This window comes from Cyprinus carpio, chromosome B7 (genome assembly GCF_018340385.1).
Source record: "Cyprinus carpio isolate SPL01 chromosome B7, ASM1834038v1, whole genome shotgun sequence".
NCBI lineage: Eukaryota > Metazoa > Chordata > Actinopteri > Cypriniformes > Cyprinidae > Cyprinus > Cyprinus carpio.
In genome coordinates, this window is record NC_056603.1 from 32,089,972 (window position 1) to 32,115,494 (window position 25,523).

General features: G+C 36.2%; 1 protein-coding gene across 1 annotated transcript in view; it reads left to right on the forward strand.

The window, feature by feature from the left end:
- Positions 1-20,949, forward strand: part of LOC109112177 (pyruvate carboxylase, mitochondrial-like) — a 171,981-nt gene extending 151,032 nt beyond the window's left edge. The window contains exons 17-21 of the mRNA XM_042728344.1: positions 324-568; positions 5,610-5,789; positions 15,857-16,105; positions 18,713-18,853; positions 20,630-20,949. Of these exons, the coding sequence (XP_042584278.1) occupies positions 324-568; positions 5,610-5,789; positions 15,857-16,105; positions 18,713-18,853; positions 20,630-20,881 (1,067 nt within the window). The 3' untranslated portion in view covers positions 20,882-20,949. The remainder of the gene's footprint in view (positions 1-323; positions 569-5,609; positions 5,790-15,856; positions 16,106-18,712; positions 18,854-20,629) is intronic.
- Positions 20,950-25,523: the final 4,574 nt, after the last annotated feature.

Below are 25,523 nucleotides of genomic sequence, written 5' to 3' on the forward strand. Positions count from 1 at the left end.
GTTTGAAAATCAGAGAAAAAGTTTTTTTTTTTTTTTTTTTTTTTACCACAAATACCATTATTAAACTATGGTTAGTGTAGTAAAACCATGATTACTTTGTTTAACATGGTTTAACCATAGTAACCAGGTTTTTTTTTTTTTTTTTTTTTTTTTTAGTATTGGCACATTTTGTTCACCAGTTTTCTGATTGGTCAATATTTCTCTGCAGAATCATGGGTAGTGTAGTTAAAATTGAAAATACAAAAACGTTTGTATGAAGCTGTATCGCTGCTTATCCTAGAGTAAAGTTGCTGTATTTGTAACACACTTCTCCTGTTGTGCAGGTGTTTCTCTGGACAGAGTCTTTGACTACAGCGAGTACTGGGAAGTTGCTCGTGGTCTGTATGCTCCCTTCGACTGCACCGCCACAATGAAGTCTGGTAATGCAGATGTTTATGAAAATGAGATCCCAGGGGGCCAGTACACCAACCTACACTTCCAGGCCCACAGCATGGGCCTAGGTAACAAGTTCAAAGAGGTGAAGAAAGCCTACGTCGAAGCCAACAAGCTGCTGGGAGACCTTATCAAAGTAAGACCTCCAAAAATCTCATTTTGATTCCAAATGTGTCACCCACTCTTTCTTTTTCTTTCTTTCTCTCTCCTCCTCCCCTGTTCCACATACTGAAGAGTGTCCTTGAAGGCCAGTGAATGAAGTGGCTTCTTTCTTTTCTGTTGGATTTGCTGTCATTTATATTCCACAAGTATATAGTCGAAGCTCTTGTCCCTGTTGATTCAAACCTAGCAATTAGCTTAAAACATAAAAATTTGCTGCAGTGTACCCAAAATGGAAACAAAATAATTTCATCACAAGCACACTTCATTCTTTCCTCTGTTCAAATTTAAATAATTACATATTACAAAGTTATTTTAGAAACAAGGCAAAGTACAGATTCTGGATGTACATTTCTCGTTCAGCATGATGAGCTTACGTTCTGCGATCATCCAGCATCTTTTTGGCTAACATAAGTTCTGCTGCTTTCTGTCACAGGAACAGTGTTCTGGTTATCTAAAGATCAGTCTCGCAATCTGATAGCAGCAGTCAGTGTCACCTGCCAGTGTTGGCTTCTGCTGTGCTGCACTCTGCACTCTGAAGCCAAATTAACCGATCAGCTGAAATGTGTCTGGCATCGCTTGCTTCAGTCTTCCGCTCAGTGCAATTATTGGGATTCTCCTAAAAGAAGTTTCTGTTTACCTACAATCTGCATGTGATTGTTATTCAATTCACACTCTTTTTTTCCCCCACGCCATCTCTCTTCAATTTAGTTCATGGGTTGGGGGGAAATGGGCTGGACTTTGGGATCTTGTGTCGATACTCTATTTATATTCCTTTTGCTGTTGCCATCTTGCTTTCTCTCTGCCAGGTTATGTTCAGAATAGCATCCCACATTCTATTTTTGAAAGAAAGTAGTAGCCTTATGCATTATTTATACTTTGTACAGTATGTGAATTTTCTTTATGCACGGAATACCTTGATGGCCTACTACATTTGCCAGAATGTGCCGTTTAAAACCATTTTTGGTAGGATGAATGAACCAAGAGTGATATCCTTCACCAAATGGTAGGGCAAAATTTGCCACAAGTTAAAGGGAAAGTGACATTACAGACTTTCACATTACAAAAGATTTGTTTCAAATAAATGCTAGAATTCCAAGAAGAAAAAAAATTAAATAGCACAACTATTTTCAGCATTCATCATAATAAGAAATGTTGTTTGAGCTCCAAATCAGCATAGTAAAATTATTTCTGAATGATCATGTAACACTGATATAGAAAGTAATAAAGGAGTAATGGCTGCTGAATATCTGGTTTTGCCAGCCCAGGAGTAAATTACATTTAAAAATATTAAAACTGAAATCAGTTATTTGAAATTATATTAATATTTCACATTTTTACTGTTTTTATTAGATTTGTAATCAAATAAATACAGCCTTGGTGAGCACAAGAGACTTCTCTCAAAAAACATTTAAAAAATCTATATTTAAAAATATTGAAATATTTGGCAGCATAGTGTATATTTTGCACAGTAAGCGTTATGCTAGTTTTCGGTTCTGAACAACCTTCATGTCTCGCTCTTTCTTGCTATCCGGTTTACTGAGACCCACACCGGCGCACACGTACACACACTCCACTAATTCTGTTTCTTTTGAAGAAGCAGCAAGTACTGACACACACAAACCGTTCTCTTGAGTTCAAAGCGCTCGCTGTCCATGCCGATGGCCAAACAGATGTACCCTGTCAGTTAGCCAGAGATACCCTGCACAATAACACAGGAGAGAGTAAACACTTCTAGGCCTGGGTGTCTGTGTGTGTGTGTGTGTGTGTGTGTGTGTGTGTGTGTGTGTGTGTGTGTGTGTGTGTGTGTGTGTGTGTGTGTGTGTGTGTGTGTGTGTGTGTGTGTGTTTGTGTGTGTGTGTGAGAGAGAGAGAGGTGTGTGTGTGTGTGTGGAGAGAGAGAGGAAGCAAAAACTGAGAGACAGAAGCAGAGAGCAACTGAGATGTACACAGAAGGATTACAGTACATCAGAAAAGCAGTAAGAGAAGACACTGACGGGCATGAGGATTACTCTGCGTGTGTGTGTGTGTGTGCGCGCCCGGGCGTGAGTGTGTGTGTTTGATCCCCTCTTAATCCCGTCTCAGTCTCATCTTATAACACTTTTCCCCGACAGCCTCCATCACAGTGACTTGGCCTGACCGAGTTTTGCATTGTGTCTGGGTACTTAACAAATCCTCTACTTAATTAACAACTCATTGATTTTTCTCCCTATTCCAAGTCAAGGCAGAAATTGAAGGATTTCTCAGTAACTGAGGGCAGCATCCTCATAATTTGAATCTTTCACCAGAAACATGCTTTCTTTTGGATTCAGTCAATCATGTTGAGCTACAGACCAACAGTGTAGCCAAATATTCAAGACCAAATGTGAATATTTTAAGAGTTGATCATTGATGAGCCACTATTCTGAATATATATACTGTTTAATGTCTACTGTTTTAAAAAGTATTATGCTATATGTAATATGACATATTCATATGGTAATATGCCACAGTCTTGTTACACGAACTTGCTACATTGGTTGTTTAAGTTTGTAGTGACTTCCAGTCTTTACTAAAAAGAAAAAAATGTAATTTGCATGTTTTTTGGCAAATGCTCTGGTGCAGTCATCATGTTCTGTACCAGGGCCTAAAAGTAATTTCTGAAAATATATTAAGAACTTTTTTCAGTTATTTGTATCCCAGCAAGGTGTGATGAAATCATGTGCAGTATTGTACCAGTAACAGGTATTTTAAATTGTGAACATATTTCAGAATATTAGTCTTGGTGTGCAACACTACTTTCAAAAACATTTCAAAATCTTATCAACCCCAAGCTTTTAAGCGGTAGTGTACATTATCATACAGTATGTTTTATAAACTAAGCAGGTCATTACACCTATTTCAAGCTAAGGGTTTAATTACATTTCATCCAGCCAAACATGACACTTCCTTTGCTGAGTGATTAATACATAGAATAAACTGTTTTTATGTATTATGTTTTGAGAATAATCTCACAATAGGCCTTTAACAAGAATAAAGTCATAACAACTGAGAGAAAAAAAAGTAGTAATATTTTTGCATACTACTTAAAAAAGGCCTGTTATGAGCATTATCACTGCAGTCTCAAAATGTGTTTTTACACACATTTTGAACATGTAACACTGGTTACAGTTGTGAGTAACACCCATAATAATCCACTGTAAAATAGTATGGTACTCTGCTATCCCGAACGCAACCAAAGCAGGAGCACCCCAGCCACCATGAGTCTTTAGGATTTGATTTAACATGAGCTCCAGTGTCTTGACTTCAATTGACTGTGGCAGGATGAAGGAAACGTTCACGCTTAATTTAGTGAAATCACATTTGATTATCCAGACAGTTAAGTGCTCATCTTCTGAGCAGTATTCCCTGGCTAAAGTGACTGAACTTCTGAAGCAGAAGAGAGTTATGCAAGAGTGTCAGCATTTTAATATTGTTCAAAGAACATATGTAACTCATGTAAAGGTGCATAATTTTGACATATCTATCAATAAGAAGTTTTATAATTGGTCACATTAGAGTTTGGAGGTCTCCGCTGTGTTATCCTCTACAGTCCCGGCAGAGTCACTCAGGGTCTTTGAGGTTGTGGCTAAACCCTTTGCTCTCAAAAAGTTTTTGCATACACGTCATGTCTGTGGCTTTGTATTTAAACAAGGATATTAACCTTGCTTAGCCTTTGTCTAGGACTCTATTACAAAACGTAATCCAAAATTTTACTCCTTTCCTTTTTTGACCTACTCTCAACCATCCAGTCATGAAGTAATTACAGTTTTTGTTTGTTTGGTTGTTTTTTTTTTTTTTTTTACAAAAATGTAACATGTTTTTGGGCATGGCATCATAATAATACCATGTTAATACGGAGATATCCTTTTAAATACCTTGGAGCACTATGTTACAATTATTACTTTGGCATCAAAATATTAGATATGTACAAATAAATATGCCAATACTGTACTATGGTACTTTTTTAAGATAACACTTTCAAAGTGTATCTAGCCTTCACTGCCAGTTGAAAAGTTGACAGCGGTTTTGCTGTACATAAGGTATTTTTTGAAGAGTGCTGAACTATTTATGTGAAAGAAAAATGGCGTGACATTTAACATTTTATTCCTCTCCTTAATCTCTTGCTTTTTCCCTTATTTCACCTTGTGTGTCTTTCCTGCTCTCAAAGTTCTCTCACTCTCTTATTTTGCTCTCTTGGTTTATTTTGTCATTTTCTGTCTCTTTGCTCAACTCTTCATACATTTACTTTATTGGCTGAATTTGCATGACCTTTAGAGGATGTCTAAAATAGATGTTGAAGTATTTTCTCCAATTATTTGGTGTTGTTCACATTTTAAGGAATAATTCACACAAAAATAAAAATCATATGTTGCTTCATAATCATATGAATTACTTTCTTCTGTGGAACACAGAGGGAATTTTTTTAATGTTCTTAAAGAATGGCCAGTATTATAAAATTAAATCAAGTTGTCATAGTGATACATACATATTGTGCACTATATTCCAAGTCTTTGAAAACGAATCCTTCTCCATCTTTTCAGTCCTTTAAACAAAATACTTTCCAAAACTTCATTTTTTTTATGTTCTGTGGAGGAATGAATGTCATACAGGTTTGGACCAACATGAGTGTGAGTACAGTAAGTGATGACATCAATAGGTTAACTATTCCTTTAAAAAGAAAGTAATCCCTTGTTTCAATCTGACCTCTCCACAAATAAATTCCTCTTTCGATTTCTTGAATTGTTTTGAGTTTATGTTCTTAAAGTTCATGTTTTCTTCTTGGGGCTTGTAGCATTTTAATGTGAATTGATTGCTATGCTCAATTTGTCAGTAGAATCATTTTGAAGCATTTTGAACAGGGTGAACATTTCTAGCTGACTAAGGAGGTAAATTTTCAGTTTGCTGTACTTCGCATTAAAATGTGCTGTGAAAAGATTTCAGAACTGAAGAACTCTTTTCTGGAGATAATTTTGGTCTCTATCACTTTTGTCTCTTCAGGTGACCCCCTCCTCTAAGATTGTGGGTGATCTGGCTCAGTTTATGGTGCAGAACTCTCTCTCCCGGGCTGAGGTGGAAGAGAGAGCAGACGAGCTCTCTTTCCCTCTGTCTGTTGTGGAGTTCTTGCAGGGACACATTGGAATACCACACGGAGGATTCCCTGAGCCTTTCAGGTCAAAGGTGAGATTACACTGCTTAATGGTTTCATGGTTTTCTGTCACTGTCTGAATATTTCCAAGAAAAAAATATATATATATATTTGAGAAATTAGATTAAAAAAATAAAAAAACCAAAGTAATTCAGTTATTTAAAACTAAATAAAAGAAAGAAAAAAAACAAATAAGATTTTTATACTTAAAAACTGTAATTTTAATATTTCATTCATTGTTATAAGACTGGGGACATAAAAATCTACTGCGTAAACAGGATTTACCCTTCCAATTTTGGGGGTCAGGAATATATGAGTGGGATTCCCAGCATTTCAGACATGCAAACAAAACCATAGCATTCATTAGATCAAGAAGAGCTTTTAAAAACCCACTGAGACTGATGTAAAAAGTGCCACTTTATTTCTCACAGAAATATTACCTGGAGAATTGAGCTTTCTTTATTACATTTAGTCATTTTGCAGAGGCTATTATCCAAGACACCTACAAATGAGGAAGAACACAAGCAGTTTTGTTGTTGCTGTTGAGACTGACAGTGGCATTGTTTTTGAATAATCTCTAGCCACACATAGAGAGGAAGAGTGTGAGAGAGAAGAATGAAATTAGAAGGTAAAAGGATGCGATAAAGTGAGAGAAAGACAGATTTAGAGAATAGCTTTGTGTGCATCCATCACAAAGTTTGTGTATATGTGTGAAAGACAGGATAAAAGACAAAAGATTTAAGGCTGAGTAAAGCTTTCTCAGTAGTGGCTGTGGCATTTCCGTCTTCTTGTGCTGAAAGTCTTGCTGAGAAAAGAAGCCATGCAGAGTCAGACTGATCCACTATAATGCAGACACACACACACACACACACACACACATCTGTAGTCATGAGGTCACAGGAGAGTCTTTTGCTTAATTTTAAATAGCATATTTACTGAGGACAGACATCCTGCTTGCGCAGTTGAGGGCAAATTTACTTTGATTTACTATTTCTCTACCACACACACACACATAGATAGTCAGACAAACCCTTTTGAAGCACTCTGAAGTCCAAAAATGAAAGATCAAACACTGTTTGTCTGCACTGGCAGCATTTCCATGTAAGAGAGCTCAACATGTGGCCTCAGTTTAACACAAAGTGAAAGAGACAACCAGAAAAAGACAGAGAAAGAGATTTGAACAGTTCATATAATTACTTTAATTTTGTGTCTTAGTAGGACATAAAAAAATATAATAAAGTCTATATTATGAATTTTTTTGTGGCTCTGAATAAATTCTACTAAACTTTGCAAGTGTTACTGACATTTGCAGCCTGCTTTAAATTTTCCTCAAACAGAACCATGGGGTCACATGCTATCTTAGAGTAGAGACAAAAATATGATGGACTTGTCCACTAGGCAACAAGGATATTTCTGATATTGGCGTCTAAATGTGTGATCACTGATATAAATGTTCCAGTAATTACAACAAATCCTGTACATGTACTTCCTGCCTTGTTCAAGTTGCTAAGTAACTGTACAGTAGTTCTTCCAGCTACACACACACACAAAAAAACAATTATAATAATTTTCACTCAGGATTTGCTTGTAAATTTAATAACTAATAACAAAGTAATGGCAAGTAACACCAGGGACCATATTTAGCCTGGAGGGTTAAAGTAACCCCCCTCAAAGTAGCGCAATGACCATATCCCAAATATCAAAACTCAAAATATTTCATTTCCATACCTAAAATACATATTTTGCAGTCACCGTTATGCAGATTGATCATAAACACAGCTAAAAGGCTTCCTATTGGCCGTTCTTCACAAAACTTAACATCTTCCACAGTTTTATCAAATGCAAATTGATTCAATACATGCATTTCATTTAAACGTAAGTTATACAATGTTTCAAACCTTTAACCCAGCGAAGAAAATCAACCTGCTGCAACAGTTTAAAATCAGCCCAATTACGTGCAAAAAATGCTGATTTGGCAACCCTGCATCCAACACATCCAAAGTGATTCAAATACTCCACATATTGATAGCGGCTCCCTGATGTGTGAAAATTATATTAAATATTAGAATGTTTGGGGGAGCAGGCCAGAAATTCAGTGGGAGTGGGATTTTTAAAAACAGCACGCAGGGCTTTAATACAAAAGCACTCACAATGAATGGTGACTGTAGAAAGCAAAAGACGAATTCTGGAAATTTTGGGCGATTTAGAAATCCAGACCGGAGGCATATTTTTAGGTCCAAAAAGTGGATTTGTTTGGGTTTTAGTTTAATTATGGTAATAATAAGTTAAAATTTTAATTAAATGTGAAATTTTGAAGTAGAAAGACTGAAAATCTACTCTAATAATCTGTATTATATACAACTTACAAAAAATACATTGTAGTTCTTTTTTTCCAGTAATATGTATTATCCTTTTAGCTGTAATATGACAAAAGCAGGCATACTTAAAAACAACCATACACCATTCATTCAAGATTGGCATGCATGTTAAAGCATAGGGAATAATGGCTCTACATTCTACATAAAAAAAAAAAATTGGAAATGACGCTAATGCCTCTCAAGAATTTGAATTAATCTAAAACAAATAAGCACCATTTATTCCAACTGCACTTCATCAGCAGCCATTCAGCTCATAGTACACTTTTGAGTGCCCACAATCAATGCAGATGATCAGAATGCAATACTAAATCAGTTTGTGATGTCAGCAACTCAGCACCTGTATGTATTGGTATGGCTTTTTCAGTGAGGTATTCACCAGAACTTATATTATGACGTGAGATGCGAAAGGACGTACAGCTAATAAAATGAGATCACTCTGCAGTCCATTCATATGCTGGCCAGGGTCAGCCAAGAAAAATCATACTTTTCCATATCTCATAGGTAAACACGTGAAAACACCTCTTTTACATTAATCTCTTTTACATTCAATGTACACTCTAAAAAATGCTGGCCTAAAAACAACCCAACTTTAGGTTATTTTTGTACAGAAGACATCCTGGGTTATTTTGGCTCAGCTGATTGGGTTAAATGTTTTTACCCAACATGCTGGGTTGTTTTATTTAAGTCAACAATTTTTTATAAACTATTATACACAGAATTACTAGAGGCAACAGCAATAATCAAAAGATGAGCATTCATTATTAAACAAGAACAAATGGACAAAATACAAGACTAACTGAATTTATTTGGGTGGATACAGCATAGTTTACAATATTACATACATTTAAACTCTCTTAACAAGCATTTTAGACATTAAAAGTAGCATTTTAATTACGTGTATTCAACCTTTCTCTGTAATCGCTTTTACCGAAATAGTGCTAATTCTCGTGCTGGTGTGTCGCCAAAATCTGAGCCTAAATAAAATTTATACAAACCTAACAAAACTACCCAGAACCCGGGTAAAAAACATATTATAGAATATATTTAAATTTCATTGAATAATATTTCTAACCCTTCTAACTCGCTTCATAACTTCAAAACATGAAGTTCGCCTTTTACAAACGAGATTTTTTTTTAAAATGTAGCGTATATGAAGCGTTCATTGTCACAGTCTTTGTGAATACATCTTTTTGGTTCCTGGTGGACCGTTAAAGATTTCTGCAGAGTACGTGGAAATCCAGTAGATATCAGCCAATGAGATTTAGACTTTTAATTTTTTCCAAAATCACCAGAGGCTGAAAATAGTCCCAACCAGGCATGATATGATAAAGCAACAATCTGCAATTGTCAGGATATTAAGTCATGGCAGGATATGTTGGTTTTTATTTTTGTGATGTCACGCTGGGTACACCTGCCCAAACTGAAATCTCCTTTGCTGAATATAGTTGAATTTCAAACACCTGATATATTTTTGTGTCTCGCATTTTTTGCCTTCAGTGTGGAAAGACAAATTACATGTCATTGGATCACTGGATTGAATCATTGGGTAATAGTGGATTGTACTGTTATTTAACAACGTACTGACTGTTCTGCTGACAGAGCATCTTTCGCAAAAACAACTTTCATTAGACAAACACTTCAAAGCAGTTCTGAGTTGTGAAAATTATGATCTATAACCATACAGTGCATGCCAATGTAAAAACTCTAAATTTATCCCTCAAAGCTTAATTTTAATGTGGGTTAAATTCAATATGACGTCCAGCCTGACTAAGGTCTGTTGCACCTGTTTAGGACACTCGTGTTTCATTAAACTGCATTGTAGTTATATGCTGCATTGATGCGTCATCTCTAAACATTAATCTGAAAAAAATACTCAGTGTGCAACTGTTGTTCTGTCACCTCTACTGACTAAATAGAAGTTGGCACAAATAAGCTCCCTAATACTGACTTGGGGCGTTACCCATAATGCATTAAAGCTTTTTAAAAGGCTAATGATGCTATGTCCTCTGACCTGGATATACATACACCACCACAGCCCCAGGCATGGTCAACATATGTGTCTGTGGGTGTATTTGAGACACACTCATCATAATAGGTTGAAAAAGTTTATGCAGCAGGGCCTGTGGTGACTCACTCATGTCATGCATCCACGGCTCTATCTCTGCCAATCAGGTCATCCATATAAACTCAGATAACCAGACGTGGTGCGTTACACACCACTGGACAAACACTGATAAGAGTGGGCAATCTTCTCCCACAGGCGTACATGCGAACACACACTTTTACACGCACAAACAGGTCGAGATGGAAGAAATACAACGACAGACTTAATGATATGATCAAAACATGTCATGCGCCATCATGTCTGTAAATCTGCAATGGTTTGAGATGGAAAATTGTGACCACAGGCTTCCATATAAACATCCATCACCTAAATATTCAAAGTTTGTATTTATGTCTATATAGTGACCAAGAGACCGCCTGAGGGGATAAAATTCTTCACAACTTTACGTATGCGATTTTAGTGACGTTAGCAAACACTTCAATTAAACATGGCTCCAGTCTCAATCGTAAGGGCAATTAACCACTCTTATCTTTAGAAACACTTCCTACCACACACACACATATTCCTGGCTTATAAATGGCCTCAAAAGCTGTCAAATTAATGAAGAGTGACTGAATGAAGCGTGGAGCATCTTTGAACTGCAGCCACTGTGACTAATAGAATTGGTGAGCCCTCTTTTGTGTCTCATGCCTCCGCCAAGGGAAAGCCTCTAAACCATTTCCCGGCAATCCTCAGGGAGCTCCTCCATACACTAATCAGCATGTTTTATGTATTATTTAAAATGCATTAGCTTGGCTGAATGTGCTAATAACTGGCTCATCTAGAGCAGAGGCACTTCAGCACTTAATCGAAGAAGCAGGGAGGGATCATGGGAGGGTGTGTCACATCGTGTTTAAGATGCGTGGAAAGGTCTGGAGAGCCTTGGCACTACACACTGATGACGCAAACTGCACACAAGACACGATTGTACTTCATATGATGTAGATGGCGATGCAGGAAAGAGATTTTGAGTGGGCAGGTTCTGATGTCACAATATAAAAAATGGGTTAATAAATATTAATTAGCTGCTTAGTTGCTTACCAATTTCAAACCCTGCTCACAATTTATGAATTGTTGATCTGTGCAGATGTGCAGATGAGTTTTTTTCACATTATGTTTGCTCAGATATTTTTTGTAAAAGCTTTTTAAAATTAAGCAATAAATGTACGAGACATTCTGACTAATTTAACATCAGAGTACGATTAGAAATAAAACAACTTTAACAATTAAAATACTCAATACTAGAACAGAGAGATTTTGCACTAATTGGATATGAGTTATGTGTGTGTCATATAAATTTGCTTGCCAAAAAACACCCCGAGTTGCTTCTTTACACCCAAGATGCTGACTGACTGCATCAGTGAGATGCTGCAAGAATTTAATAGGTCATAAAATCACAGTTTAAAGAGCTTGTAAGATAAAAATGCAGTCCAAAAGCTTTCCTGTTTCTCATCTTCAGATTAAGATTTATGGGTGAGTCACAAATGAAATATCTGTCGGACTTTGTTAGGGATAAACAACCATAAGGACTCTCTACCATCACACAGGTTCTTTATCAGTCTAGACTGATTATACTCATCTGCACACTGCTAACTGTGTTAGATGATTGACTGATTGATGGACTGACTGACTGGGACAGGTTTCAGAGGATGTGTGTGAATGACAGCACACTTCTTCACATCCCTTTCAACTCTGAGACTGCCAGACCATTACTGTCACAGCCCATCGGCACAGTCCTAATGCCTTGAATGTACACTTCCCCTATAGGTACCTGTCATGATTTCACCTCTACGGCAGTGTTGGGGAATAACAAACTAAAAGTAGCAACACTAGTAACTTTCATTAGCGTCACAGTAGCTGTTTTCAAAACAGAATATTTTTCCAGTAATGAGCTTCTTATACCAATGGGTGAAAAAGCTCCATCAGTAATTATTTATCAATATGTCTTGCCTAAAATTTCCATTCTCTCTATGAATCATTGGGAATTCCAGTTAATTTTAATGAATGGTTTGTTTTCAAATGCTTCCTTTCAATTAAATGACCATGAAAAAATTAAATATAATTAAATTTAGCACCCAAATGACATTTTATGTGTTTCGTTTTTGTAGCATTTTAATATTTAATCAAATAATTCGACAAAATAATATACACGATCAATGTCATCAACTGTGATAATAATAAGAAATGTTTCTCGAGCACCACAAAGCATATTAGAATGATTTCTGAGTGAGCACTGAAGACTAATAATGGCTGCTGAAAATTCAGCTTTGTCATTGCATGCTTGTTTAAAAAATATATTAAAATAGAAAACAGATTTTTAAAATAGTATCAATATTTCACCATATTACTGAGGACAAGAGACTTCTTTAAAAAAAAAATCATAATAATAATAAAAAAAACCTTGAAAAATCTTGCAGACTCCAAACTTTTGAATATAAATGTACTTATTATTAGTTGAATGGTGCTCTACATTTGTTGACTCAGTTAAATTTAAATAAAATGATGCTGCTTATAGTGTTATTTAGTGTAAACTCATTTGTTAAAATGCGTACCTTTAACAGTCTCAGTTAAAGGTCTCAAGTAAAGTATCACAATTCTATGAGATATTAAAACGTATGTACTCTGGGCCAGAGATGATATAGAGGGGGAGTGCAGTCACATGCAAGCGTGCTTATTGATGCTTACACAAACACACATGCACACACCTGTCTCAGCTAAAAAGCTGTTATGATTTTCATTCATGTTGCTATATATGATCTGGCAGTTAGTGTGTAAACATACTCTCAGTTGGAACAATTACACAGCTCCCTCTGAGCCTCGACCACAAGAAGATGCGTTCAGGTCAGAGAGCGAAAAGCTTCACACTGTTTTATGGCTACATGAGTTCCCATTACAGCCCAATGCTTTGTAGTCTTCTGCCCTGTGGATTCTGTAAGGAAAGCAATGGACCATCACGCCTGACGAATTTGATTTGGGCCAGTGAAATGAGTCTCTTTGTTAGCTAAAGTGCATGAGAGCACTCTCAGACAGATGGAGAGCAGAAAAACTCCTAGTGGATTTCTCTTTTATACCCATTTCAATGGAAATTTGGCTGGATTTTGTGTGAGAATATTCCTAGATATTCTAATATTCCTGTAAGTAGAAATCAAAGTGTGAGGGGCACATAAATGTAAATTTCTTATTAATTGACGTATTTAGTGAAGCACCACAAAGAACTTAATCAGTTTAGCTCTTCATAAGTCGCCTAATGTATTTTAAAATTAAATTAAGCATCACTCGACTCCTTCTCTTTGTACTGACAGACAGATATCTGGTGATTTATGGTCACAGAGACTGGTAATATTTTGGTGGCATCTTTTTTATCCAGGCTTATTGATCTTTCCTGGAGGGTTGTTTAGCACATGACATCACCCTAGCAATATTTCCAGCCAGGCAATGACAGGACAGAATGACAAACAGCCTAAATGCACACACTTGGATGGGGACAGATGATTCAGGGAAAAAAAGAGCAAATCTCATCTCCTTCCAATCTGTGTCAACAATGTCAAATATCCCCTTTCACCCAGCCCAGAAACCAATGTGAGAGAAACAGAAGCTCTCCTAGCAACTTCTCTGGCCTCAGATGTCTGATATAGTAACTGCTATTTTCTGAGTTATGAAATTACATAACCTCTGACAAGAGTCCATAAACTTTTCCGCAGTTTCTCTGCAAATCACCTGGCAATCCATGTAGCACTGTTTTCAAACTGTATAGCAGAGAGTCTGAGTGCACATGCCAGAAATCTTAGAAAGCGTCTTTCTCCACTGTATGTGTAGAAGCACAATTTCTCTTGCAGTAGTTTATGGTAATGACAGGGCAGATAAGGAATGCATAATGCTATGCTTTAACTTACTATGAAATAAATGCAGTTCAAGTCTTCTCCTTAAACTCCTCACCTTACCTCAGGCTTGGAAAGTTAGCTTTAAAGTCTTCTCACTCCTATTGCATAGCTTTACTGTCTTTAATACTTTCTTTTTTAGGTTTTGTGAATTTTTCCACATTAGGACTACTGTATATGTACTTTCCCTGGAAGAAGACATTAAATGTGGAAGAGATAGAGACCTTTTACAATCTTTAAAAGGATATTCCACTAGAAAATTTAAATTCTGTTATCATTTACTCACCCTCATATAGCTCCAAACCTGTGTGATTCTTTTGCTGGACACAAAGAAGATATTCTGAAAAATGTCTCAGTATTTATTTTGTCTATTCAGTGAAAGTCAATGGGGTCAACAACAATACTGAGTTTCACTGAAACATTCTTCAAAATAACTTATTTTGTGTTCAGCAGAAGAAAGAAACTCACAGCATTTTCATTTTTTGATTTTCAAGATTTTGATACAGAAAGCTTATATATTTCTTGGGGTAATGCAAAGTTTGTCCATCCCATTTGTAGCGTATAAAATCACCTTTGTAATATTAATTATGCTCTTTTACTCATTTGCCTTTGGAAAATTTTATGAATTTGCAATGTCTGCCACTGACACATCCAGTGAGGACTCTGAGATATGCTCTGAGGTATTGAGATCGTTATATATGAATCATAAGCTTCACAGGACTGACGTAGGAAAATAAATAAATGCCCCTGTGGAATCTCAAGTGATAGAGCGATGTAAGGAAGTACACGAGTGAGCTTCTCTACCCCAAAGCTAGCCTGGACAAATAAGCTCGCATACAATTGCTCAGATGGGGTAACTGACTCTAAAACCTGACCGCTAAAATAAACCTATAGGACGCATCAAACAAAACGGAGCCCATATGGCCTGAAATTATGACTCAACTGCTATTAAGTGGCAATTTATTCAAATGTTAGGTGGGTTGGGACTGCAGGCAGCCTTTTCAACTATTTTATCTGAATAACTGCTGAGCGTTTTATGAGCTGATCTGTTTTGTTTTCTCCCTCTCTTCTGCACCAGCCCTTTTGTGTAGTCTATTCACTTTGCTCCCGTTAGCCACCAGACTGTTTCTCAGTGCAAGTCCAAGGACCGTTTTTCAATTCGTTCTCACTGCTGCGAAACAAAAAGGAGAAAATAGAGTCACTTGGTTGTTGTTGCCTTGCCAACACCAAGAAATCAGCAAGTTTTTGTCCATAATGAGTTGAGTCATTTTAATGGCATATTGATGGTGTACTGTAGCTTCTCCTTTGCAATTGACCTATTTGTCAAAGTGTTTCTGCATTTGTTCATTAACGCCCACTCTGACAGCACTAATGATGTATTTAGTATGTTTGCGCTCGGAAAGTCAGGCACTAGCCAAAGGACAAAAACAGTGTAAGATAGTGAATGGTGCTATTGTTTATTCATTTGATAAATATTTATGCTCTTTGGTGATGGAATCCATTCAAAATGTGTGCTGGAAATCTCAAAGTTGCAGGAGTGATCCTAGAGAGATGTGACCCATAACCTGAGGACTGACTCACATTAGTATTTAGCTCTCTTGTTCTTGAGCTGGGGGGAGCTTTAGATGAATACAAAGATGCTTCTGTAAGGGCACTGCCCCAGTGACAAGCTGCTGTACCCTTAAAGCTACAGCTTTTACATTTTTCTCAGAGTGTAACAAGTTTGATATTTCTCAAAGGTTCTCAAGTCATTGCCTCGAATCGAAGGTCGTCCAGGGGCTTCACTTCCACCAATGGACTTCGAGGCTCTTGAGTCTGATCTGCGGATGGCACATGGTGATGAAATAACTCCTGAAGATGTGATGTCGGCAGCCATGTACCCTAAAGTCTTCCAGGAGTTTAAAGAGTTCACATCAAAGTTTGGCCCAGTGGACTGCCTTAACACTCGCCTGTTTCTGGATGGCCCCAAAATCGCAGATGAGTTTCAGGTGGGTCACAATAAGCCTTATATCAACTGACTACAGTGATGTGTCTCTTTTATATTATTTATACAGATCTGCTCATAAGTTTGCATACCACTTGCAGAATATGCAAAATGTTAAATGTTTTTTTTTATTTAGTACTGTCCTGATAAAATATTTAGTACTGTCCTGATAAAAGGTGGCATATCATGAAAATCTTACTTTTTCTGTTTAAGTGCTATAATTGGGTCCCCAGTGCAACCCAGAAAACGTGAAAAATAACAACTTATTATATCTTATAATAAGTTAAGATTATAAGATCTTATTATAATATTACCACCCCTTGATCTGAAAAACAACTTATGTGTATTTGACAGTTTAAGCGCAATAAGACACAAAAGAAAACTTAGTTTAGCACTCGAACACCGTGTGAAATTCACTTTCTGTGTGCGTACTTCAGATGTGTGCGCTCAGAAAAGCATATATCAGAAAATTTAAACTAATATGGTTTAAAATGCATTATTTTATTGCGATAGACATGATAATCAAAACCAAACCGATGTTTTTTAGCAGAGTATCTGACGCTGGAGCTTTGAAGGCACAGCACTGTTCTGGAAAAGGGGGCAGAGAGCAGCAGCTCATTTGCATTTAAAGAGACAAAATAATAACTGAATTGATAAAAATTACCCTGTTCAAAAGTTTGCATACCCTTGAATCTTAAAACTGTGTGTCATATACATCCAGGGCATGTACATTTTGAGCAGGATTATGTGTACATTTTTCTTATTTTTTCATTTTGTACTGTCCTTCAGAAGCAACATAAAATAGTTAAATATTTCCCAGAAGTATTTAAATGATTTATCCCAATTATCCAATTCAAAAAGACACTCCAGGTCTTAATGCATCTTGTTGCTTTCTTGGGCATAAGTAAATGTCCTCACCTTTTGTAATAGCTGTGTATGAGTCCCTCAGTTGCCCTCATTGTAAAAAGATGGATCAAAATCATATAGCCATGTTGCAAAGTATGCAGAAGATGCTGGAAAACCAAAGAATGTGCAGAACCTAGAGGATTTTTCTGAAGAACAGAAGGTAGTTGAACTGCTCAGGCACTCATGAACAGCTATCACAAAACACAAAAACAGTCGTGGATCATACAGGTAACAACACACTGAAATAAGATTCAAAGGTATGTAAACTTTTGAACAGGATCCTTTTTTTATACATTCATTTATTATTTTGTGTTGTGGACTATATTTATACATCTGTTATGTGAAATAGCTTGTTCAGGACAATTTTTATGATCCTTCTTATTTTGTTAAAATTGTTAACATTTTGCATATTCTGCAAGGGTTATGTAAACTTATTAGCATAATATGTATTTTCACTGTGCCTTATTTCTTGTACTAAGTTATTTCAACTATATTTCTCCCTGTAAAATTTATAACACTATGAGATTTGACCTTTTAAGCTTTAGCCAAGAGCCTGACTGCTATTTCTCCCCAGATTTGCAAAATTAGATTTCCTGTGTCCTCAACTAGCCTCCACATTAACAAAGTTTATTAGCACACTTTATTGTGACCGTGGTTGTAAAATTGATTAGCATAGTAAGATTGAATAGCATGCCTCTTTTATGTTCAAAATATATTACTTTGAACATCTAGGCTCTCTTTCTGAAGGTGTTGTGAAGTCAGATAAAGCATAAGTGATGTTTTACAGCTCTAATTTAACAGAGTTTAACATTGTAATGTTCAGGGAGTCTACGTTTTTTAGCTTATTCTATGCTAGTTTGAATGAATGAATGCATTTATATAGCGCAATATTGTATATTGCTGTACACCCAAAGCACTTTACAATGAAATGGGGGGAATAAAAAAAAAAGTTTCTGAATAATCTCAAACTGGTGTGGCTGTATCTCTATCTAGCTATGCCCTACGGTGTTTCTAAATGTGTTGATTGGAGCTTAGCCATGTGTTTGGCTCCTAATACCCAGTTATGAGTGAAGTGGGTGTTACCTGGCAGGCTTGAATGTGTCTCGGAGTCCTACTGCAGGCACCACGAGAACTGAGAGCACCAGATGCAGGACTCACATAGCTGATCACGCTCTGAGACAGAGCGAGAGCCAGACAGGAAATGAAGTGAACTCACCTACAAAGTCATTTTACTTTGAAAATGCATCAAATCTGTTAGATCGAGTTTGCTTGGATTTCTTGATTCTTCAAACCAGGTCTCTCTGTACCCTTTCAAACTGAAGCAGATTTTCCTCGGTTAACATGCGTAATCGTAAATTTCTCTGGGTCTGAAATTATTTGGCGTTATGTTTCTCCACCCAGATGAGCTGTCCAAATGAGATGTTAGTCGTGGCTGATTAGCGTAGATTAGCATGAGCTATATTAAGCTGTCACTGAGGCGAACGCAGGCGCACCCCAAAATAGCATTCCCTCCACAGCCAAACAGCACATGATACAGACATAAAGCCTCCCAGAGACCTGTTCTAATCACTCAGCTCCGGTCTGGTTTTGTTTGTTTTTTAAGCACAATCACACTGCATTTCATTTTTCATACCTGCAGTAGTTACTGTGAGTTTTTTTTTTTTTTACTGTGTTTTTACGTGACTCTGGCTCTTTCCTCTCACAGGTGGAGTTGGAGAGAGGGAAAACTTTGCACATCAAAGCCTTGGCCTTGGGTGACTTGAACAAGTCTGGTCAGAGAGAGGTGTTTTTTGAACTCAACGGCCAGCTGCGTTCAGTCTTGGTCAAGGATACGGCAGCAATGAAGGTAACTGTTCACTGTTTATTTTCCTCCATAGATTTGGTTTGTTTCATCACTGAAAAGCAATTATACTGACGCAAACAGTACACTCAATCATTCAGACATGTTTTGCGAATGTTCCCTTTTCTCTCTCGAGGTGTGAATAATTTCTGTCATAAGCTAAAAATGATCTTGCTCTTGCTGTCATGGGCGTTTATCACATAATAGGCGGCGGTGTTAAAAAAACATCTTTTAAGTTATCAGGAAGCACTATGTATGCTTTCATTACAAGTCAGTAGTGCTATGTAGGAACTTTATGTCAGCCACGGACACCAGTTGTAACTGCATCACACTGCTTGTAAAAATATAATTTGGCAGATTACAGCATGATTTGACAGAACTAGAGATCTCACTTTCTTTGCCCACACAAAACACATCATTTTAAAGATGATTCATTCATTATAAGATATTCTCTCTGGTAAACAAACATTCAAATAGTCCTAGCCTGGAAAATGGTTTCCTCTCTTTGTAGATGCTCTTTTTGTTTATTATTGTCTTCTTTGGCTTAGCATGGCAGACTGATGACATTCAAAACACACTTAGTGTCAGATAAGTCAGAGTGATGACACTTACTCAGCATATGCTCAGCAGAGCTCTCCTTCTGCCTGAACACAGCTAGCAAGAGCATTTCTCCACATGACATAAAGTTTGTTTTTGTGGGTCCAACATTTTTCTTCTGCTGTCAAAACTTTTGGTTCCGTTGAAATGAAACTTAAAACTGATTTATCTCTAGACTGTTTGATAAAAGTTAACATGAATGACAGGTGCTGACATTGTCGCTGGTTTCTGCCTTATTTATCATGGCTATGAGGTTGGGGAAACAGTAGTTATGTAACTCTAGTTATGAAATAAATATTGTATCACTTATGAATGAATCTAGCAAATTTGCACTATTTATGGGGCTATATATATATATACAGTGTGATATATATATATATCACACTGTATATATCACTTTTGATCAATTTAATGCATCCTTCCTAAATAAAAGTATTAATTTCTGTAATTTCTAAAATTAAACTGACTCCAAACGTTTAAATTGTATAGTGTATAATGTTACAAAAGCTTATAAATGCTGATCTTTGGATCTTTCTATTCATCAAATTATCCTTAAAAATGTACTTAAATGTTTTAAATAATAATAATAATTATAATTATAAAATGTTTCTTGAGCATCAAATCAGCATATTAGAATTATTTCTGAATGATCATGTGATAAATAAAATTAAAATTATTATGTGTTATTATGCTGTTATGCTTATCAAGACTGCATTTATTTGATAAAAATTGCAGTACAAACAATAACATTGTGAAATATTATAGTGAAATATAACATTATAACTGTCTTTGTACAGGTAAAATAACTAGGAGTAATTGACACTGGAAGCCTTACAATGGCCATGTCTGTCCTTGAAAGAAGAGAGAAAGGAACACCTCAAACAAACAATATTTGTGCTTTAATATATATATATATATATATATATTAAAGCACAAATATTGTTTGTTTGAGGTGTTCCCTTCTCTCTTCTTTTTTGAGAGACAGTGGATTAGTGTTACTATTATTTGTTTTTGTATTAAATCTTTATCCTTGTAAATATTTTAATGGTCCTTTTACTCATATATGTTTCTAACAGCAGAGGATGACTGTCAGTTTGAAAAGAGTTGTGAGGGAAAATGTGAAAAATGTCTCCATTGCCTCTGGTCTCCCCTGTAATCATCTCATTCTGCTTTCTGCTCCACCAGGAGATGCACTTTCACCCTAAAGCCTTGAAAGACGTGCGGGGACAGGTTGGAGCTCCCATGCCCGGTAAAGTGGTGGAAGTAAAGGTGAAGCCAGGTCAGAAGGTGGAGAAAGGTCAGCCTCTCTGCGTCCTCAGCGCCATGAAGATGGAGACAGTTGTCAACTCGCCAATCTCAGGCATCATATCCAAGGTGCACGTCAATGCTGACAGCAGCCTGGAAGGAGACGACCTCATCCTGGAAATAACCGAATAAAGTTTAAAAGTTATAGAGGTTAAAAGTTTCTTTTGTAAAAAATAAATTAATTAATTAATTAATAAATTTAGATGTGACATTGTAATTTATTGGACTGATGGTGTTGTAATTACTGATGATTTTAAGATTTCAAACATGATGTTCCTAACTCTTCAGAGATTTCAGAATAAGAATAATTTATACTTGGTTTTTTTTTTAGGTTTTTTTTTTTGGTCTGTTATTTAATTCAAAATAGAAGCATATAGGAGATGCATTTATAGCTTGTAACCAGAAACTCCAGAAGCCTTTGTGATTCACTCTTTGGTATTCTGTTAATACACTGAGGACAGTGAATCCAGTGAATCTACTTGCAGCCTCAAGGAAGGAAGGACAAATGATACCTACATTACAGACTGATCATTCCAGTTTCATTTTTTTTTTAAGTTGAATTAATAATATATTAAAATTAACAAGGTTCATTATGAATCCAGACGACAACAGAATTTTTATGCGTGTGTGTACTGTATGTGTGTGTGAGTGAGAAACACTGCAAGTTGTAAGTTTGAAGAGGAACGGCAGTTTCATATTAATATCATGTTAGTGGAGCGTAAAATCAATTTTAATATGTCTGAAATATTAATACCAGCGGATATTCTAGTAGATGCACATTAAGCAGAGTGTCGTCATTTATTAGAACGCCATTCTGCACATCTTTCCAAAGCAATACAGTTGAGTAATCGTGAACTCATATAGAGTCAGATGCATATAAGCAATCAACAATAATCAAAACTAGCCATTACTCTGCACTAGTTCATTATAAGGAATGTGAGTGTAGCTAATGCACTGTGGCAATGGGTATAATAACGTTATGAAAGTTTCCACACAACAAATTCCTTATGATTTCTTTCTCCTCTCCTCCTCTCCCACATCCTGCTTTTATTTTTAATCACTATATCACCTTTGCACCACAGGAGCACTCAGGTTTGTGCTGCCACTATAACTGAACTGCAAGTCATTACACAAGCAATAATGAAGTAAACAAATGCAAAACGTGTCTGTGGGGCAGCGAAGAGAAGCTTCATCTTACAAATGCTTCAGAATGTTTTGTATGCAAATGTAATTGTGTAATATGTTTACATAAATCCCACTTAAAGGCTCAAACAATGTGCAGAATGCTTTAAAACCATTTTAATGCAAAAGAGACTGTAATTATGGGTAATCACTGGTGCCATTAATAATGGAAGAGTCTTCAGTCTGTGTTATTAATGATATGCTGCACAAGATATTTCCTACTTGACCTTGAAATATGCCTTGATTATAGTTTCATATAGAAACCTCACTTTGACATTTCAAGGTGGATATGAGCTGAAATTGGGATTCGCGATCGAAAATCCAGATTTTAGCAATATAAGGTCCAAAATAGAAATGGTCAGACTGATTAAAAAGATGATGCAGCCCGCTGAGATCAGAGGACAAGGGTGATTGTATATTGAGCTCATGGATGCATTTAGTTTTTCTGATTGAATCTTTTGGCTGGCTTATCAATGGCTTAGTGCAGAGATAGAGCTGTCTTCCATTGTGATACAATTTCACAATGGCTTTTCGATATGTCATATGACTTGCACAAGGTTCTCACAAATGTTGAGCTTAATGTTGTATTATTGTGTGCTTTCAGAAGGAGCCTGTGCAAACCGTCTGAATGCATGTATAACAGTATGAATTTGTGTGTATGCATATGAAAGCCAGAGACGCATACAGACACCCACATGTTACCAGGGATACCAAAAGACACATGCAAAATGAACTAGCATTCATTGAAACTGCTCAAGTAAACATAAAATTGGTTTGTGTTTGTATATTTTTTCTTTAAATGCCACTGTTGGATGGTTTCTGCCATTTTCTGAAGTTTACAAGGGAAAAGCTCAACCAATAAGAAACTGTAAGGTTCTTTTTGGAACCAACAGCTTGTGGGTTTGATGTGGATCATTTCTATTGCGCTAACAAGACTACAGTTACTTCATAATTATCTTCATAATTACAAATATTGCCTATCAAAGTTTTTTGTGTGTGTGTGTCCTTTTGAGATAATTACTGTTAAATTTGTAATTCATTGTAAACTTAAATTCTGTGTGTGGGTGGAGAACTGAGAACATTTGCGATTCAGTCCTTGAGTCTTTCAGTTGAGGATTTCACTATTGAAGCTGAAGAAGTAAAAATCCAAATGCTTTAGTTTAATCATTATAATTGTTATGAAAATGAGTGTTTTGTCTGAACTATGTATTTTGATGCCATTCGGGTTTAAGTTGTGCATTCCATTTACATGGTTTTATGGATGTTTATTTTGTTTCCAGCTTATCCTCAATTTTAAACTTGTCCAGATGGTCGTTGCTTTGTTGTAATCATATTAGAGAGATGTTTAATAAAGATAGAAAAATAAAACAATAAATTAAAGAATTACGACAACAAAAATCTCTCATGTGAGCTCTTTATTCATAAAAACACGGTTTGATGCACAACGATTTGTGATAGTGTAAGTGAATTTAATGAGCTAGTGTACTCAGTACTCACATGTAGGCCATTAGACAAAGACTATGCCTTTTATAATTTTTCACAATACAGTATTTTTAGGTACAGCTTTGAATATGTAACAGATGTTAATGCAAGGACAAATGAAGGTGATGGTATATACTCCATATGAGACATCTGCAACAACCTTACTTACCGTATTTTTGAGTAAATATGGCAATGTACTAACAGTAATGTCAAATAAATTCTTGACTTTAATGTGTGATCAATGATGCATCACTAAAAATGTCACTCCTAAACTCACTTTTATACAATTATTACTGTTTACATTTCTGTTCATCTCAAAGCCAGATGTTTTGGAAGCACATGGCTTGGAGGCTGCCATGTTTGTTTCTGGAACATTTGTCATGTGACTGATCACTCGTCAAATGCAGCAGACAAGGGGGGAAAAGTCAATTTCATGCTTTTGAGGGCCCTCTAAAATCTGTTGCTGCTAAGACATTTACTATTTTAAAGAAACGGTAACACTTTAGGGACCAATTCTCACGATTAACTACTTGTGTATTAGCGTTCATATTTTTGGCGGTTTATTAGTAATTATAAAGCACATATTACCGCCTTATTCTGCATGACCATATTCTAGATCATTTAACCCTACTCCATACCTAAACTTAACAACTACCATACAAACTATTAATAAGCAGCAAATTTGGAGTTTGATGCAAAAACTATAGTTAATTTTTAGTTAATAATAAGAATTGGTTACACAAATTGAAGTGTTGCCAGATAAATGTTTGTGGTTTCTATTGCATTTTGCATATAAATTGGATTTCATAAGGTGCTGTTGACATGAAATTTTCATTGGATGTTGGTAACAACCCAAGTAATCTGTACATAAAAATAAAACAAAACAAATAAGTTCAGAAATTAAGTTCTATGTAATAAAATAGAATGACACAGGGAAAAAGTATTCAATTATTGAAATTCATTTAATACTTTGTACAAAAGCCTTTGTTGGTAATAACAGCTTTAAGACGCCTCCTGTACGGAGAAACTTGTCACATGCATTGCTCGGGTGTGATTAAGGCCCATTCTTCCACACGGTCTTCAAATCTTGAAGGTTCTGTGGGCCTCTTCTATGAATTCTGATCTTTAGTTCTTTTTTTATTATTATTATTATTGGATTCAATTCAGATTTATTGGCTGGGTCATTCTACCAGCTTTATTTTCTTTCTCTGAAACCAATTAAGAGTTTCCTTGGCTGTGTTTGGGATCATTGTCTTGCTTCATCTTCATCATCCTGGTACTGTAGATGTCGGGACTGAACCAGCTAATATTAATTTCCACTGACTTGGGGCAGGATTGCTTTCTAACTTTTGATAGATTTCATCTATTGTCTTGGCTTTCTTTCCGTGCCTTTTTGCACCTCCCTTTCTTCATGTGTTCAATACTTTTTCCCTGTATCATCTCATTTTATTACACATAAATTAATTTCTAAACTTATTTGTTTTGTTTTCTTTGTATTTGTGGATTACTTGGGTTGTTACCAACATCTGGTGAGAATTTCAAGTCAACAGCACCTTTAGACATATATTTACTAAGAAACATGGTAACGTGTTCAATACGTATTGTACACACATACACACACAGACACACACATCAAACTCTATGGCACAATGCAACATGCTACAATGTCACTCTCAGCAAAGTTGAAAACAGAATTCACCAGACAGTTCACGTGTTGTGGGTGGTGCCAGCTAGATCATGGAAACAAGATGAAAGAGAGACTGATCCCCAAGTCTTACAAACACAAGGTCATGGGCATATCATGACATTTAGAGAAAAGGAATGTGCTTGCTGCCTTATATCAAAGCAATCGCAAGGTCTTTTTTTACTCTTTCATTGGCTTTCACTACATTACAGTTTACTGAATGCACTTCCTGCACTCTTGCTATGTGGCAACCTTATAAAATAGTCCTCCTATGATGCTATCTGCAACACTTTCATGTGGTGGTCAAAGCCTTGCATTGAAGCCCTGATGTGAGTCATGTGAAAGGGCTTTAACAGTATAATGATACCATCTAGTGAAAGTGTTTAAACAAAAAGCTTGCCTCAGTAGTACCCTTAGTATGTTCTG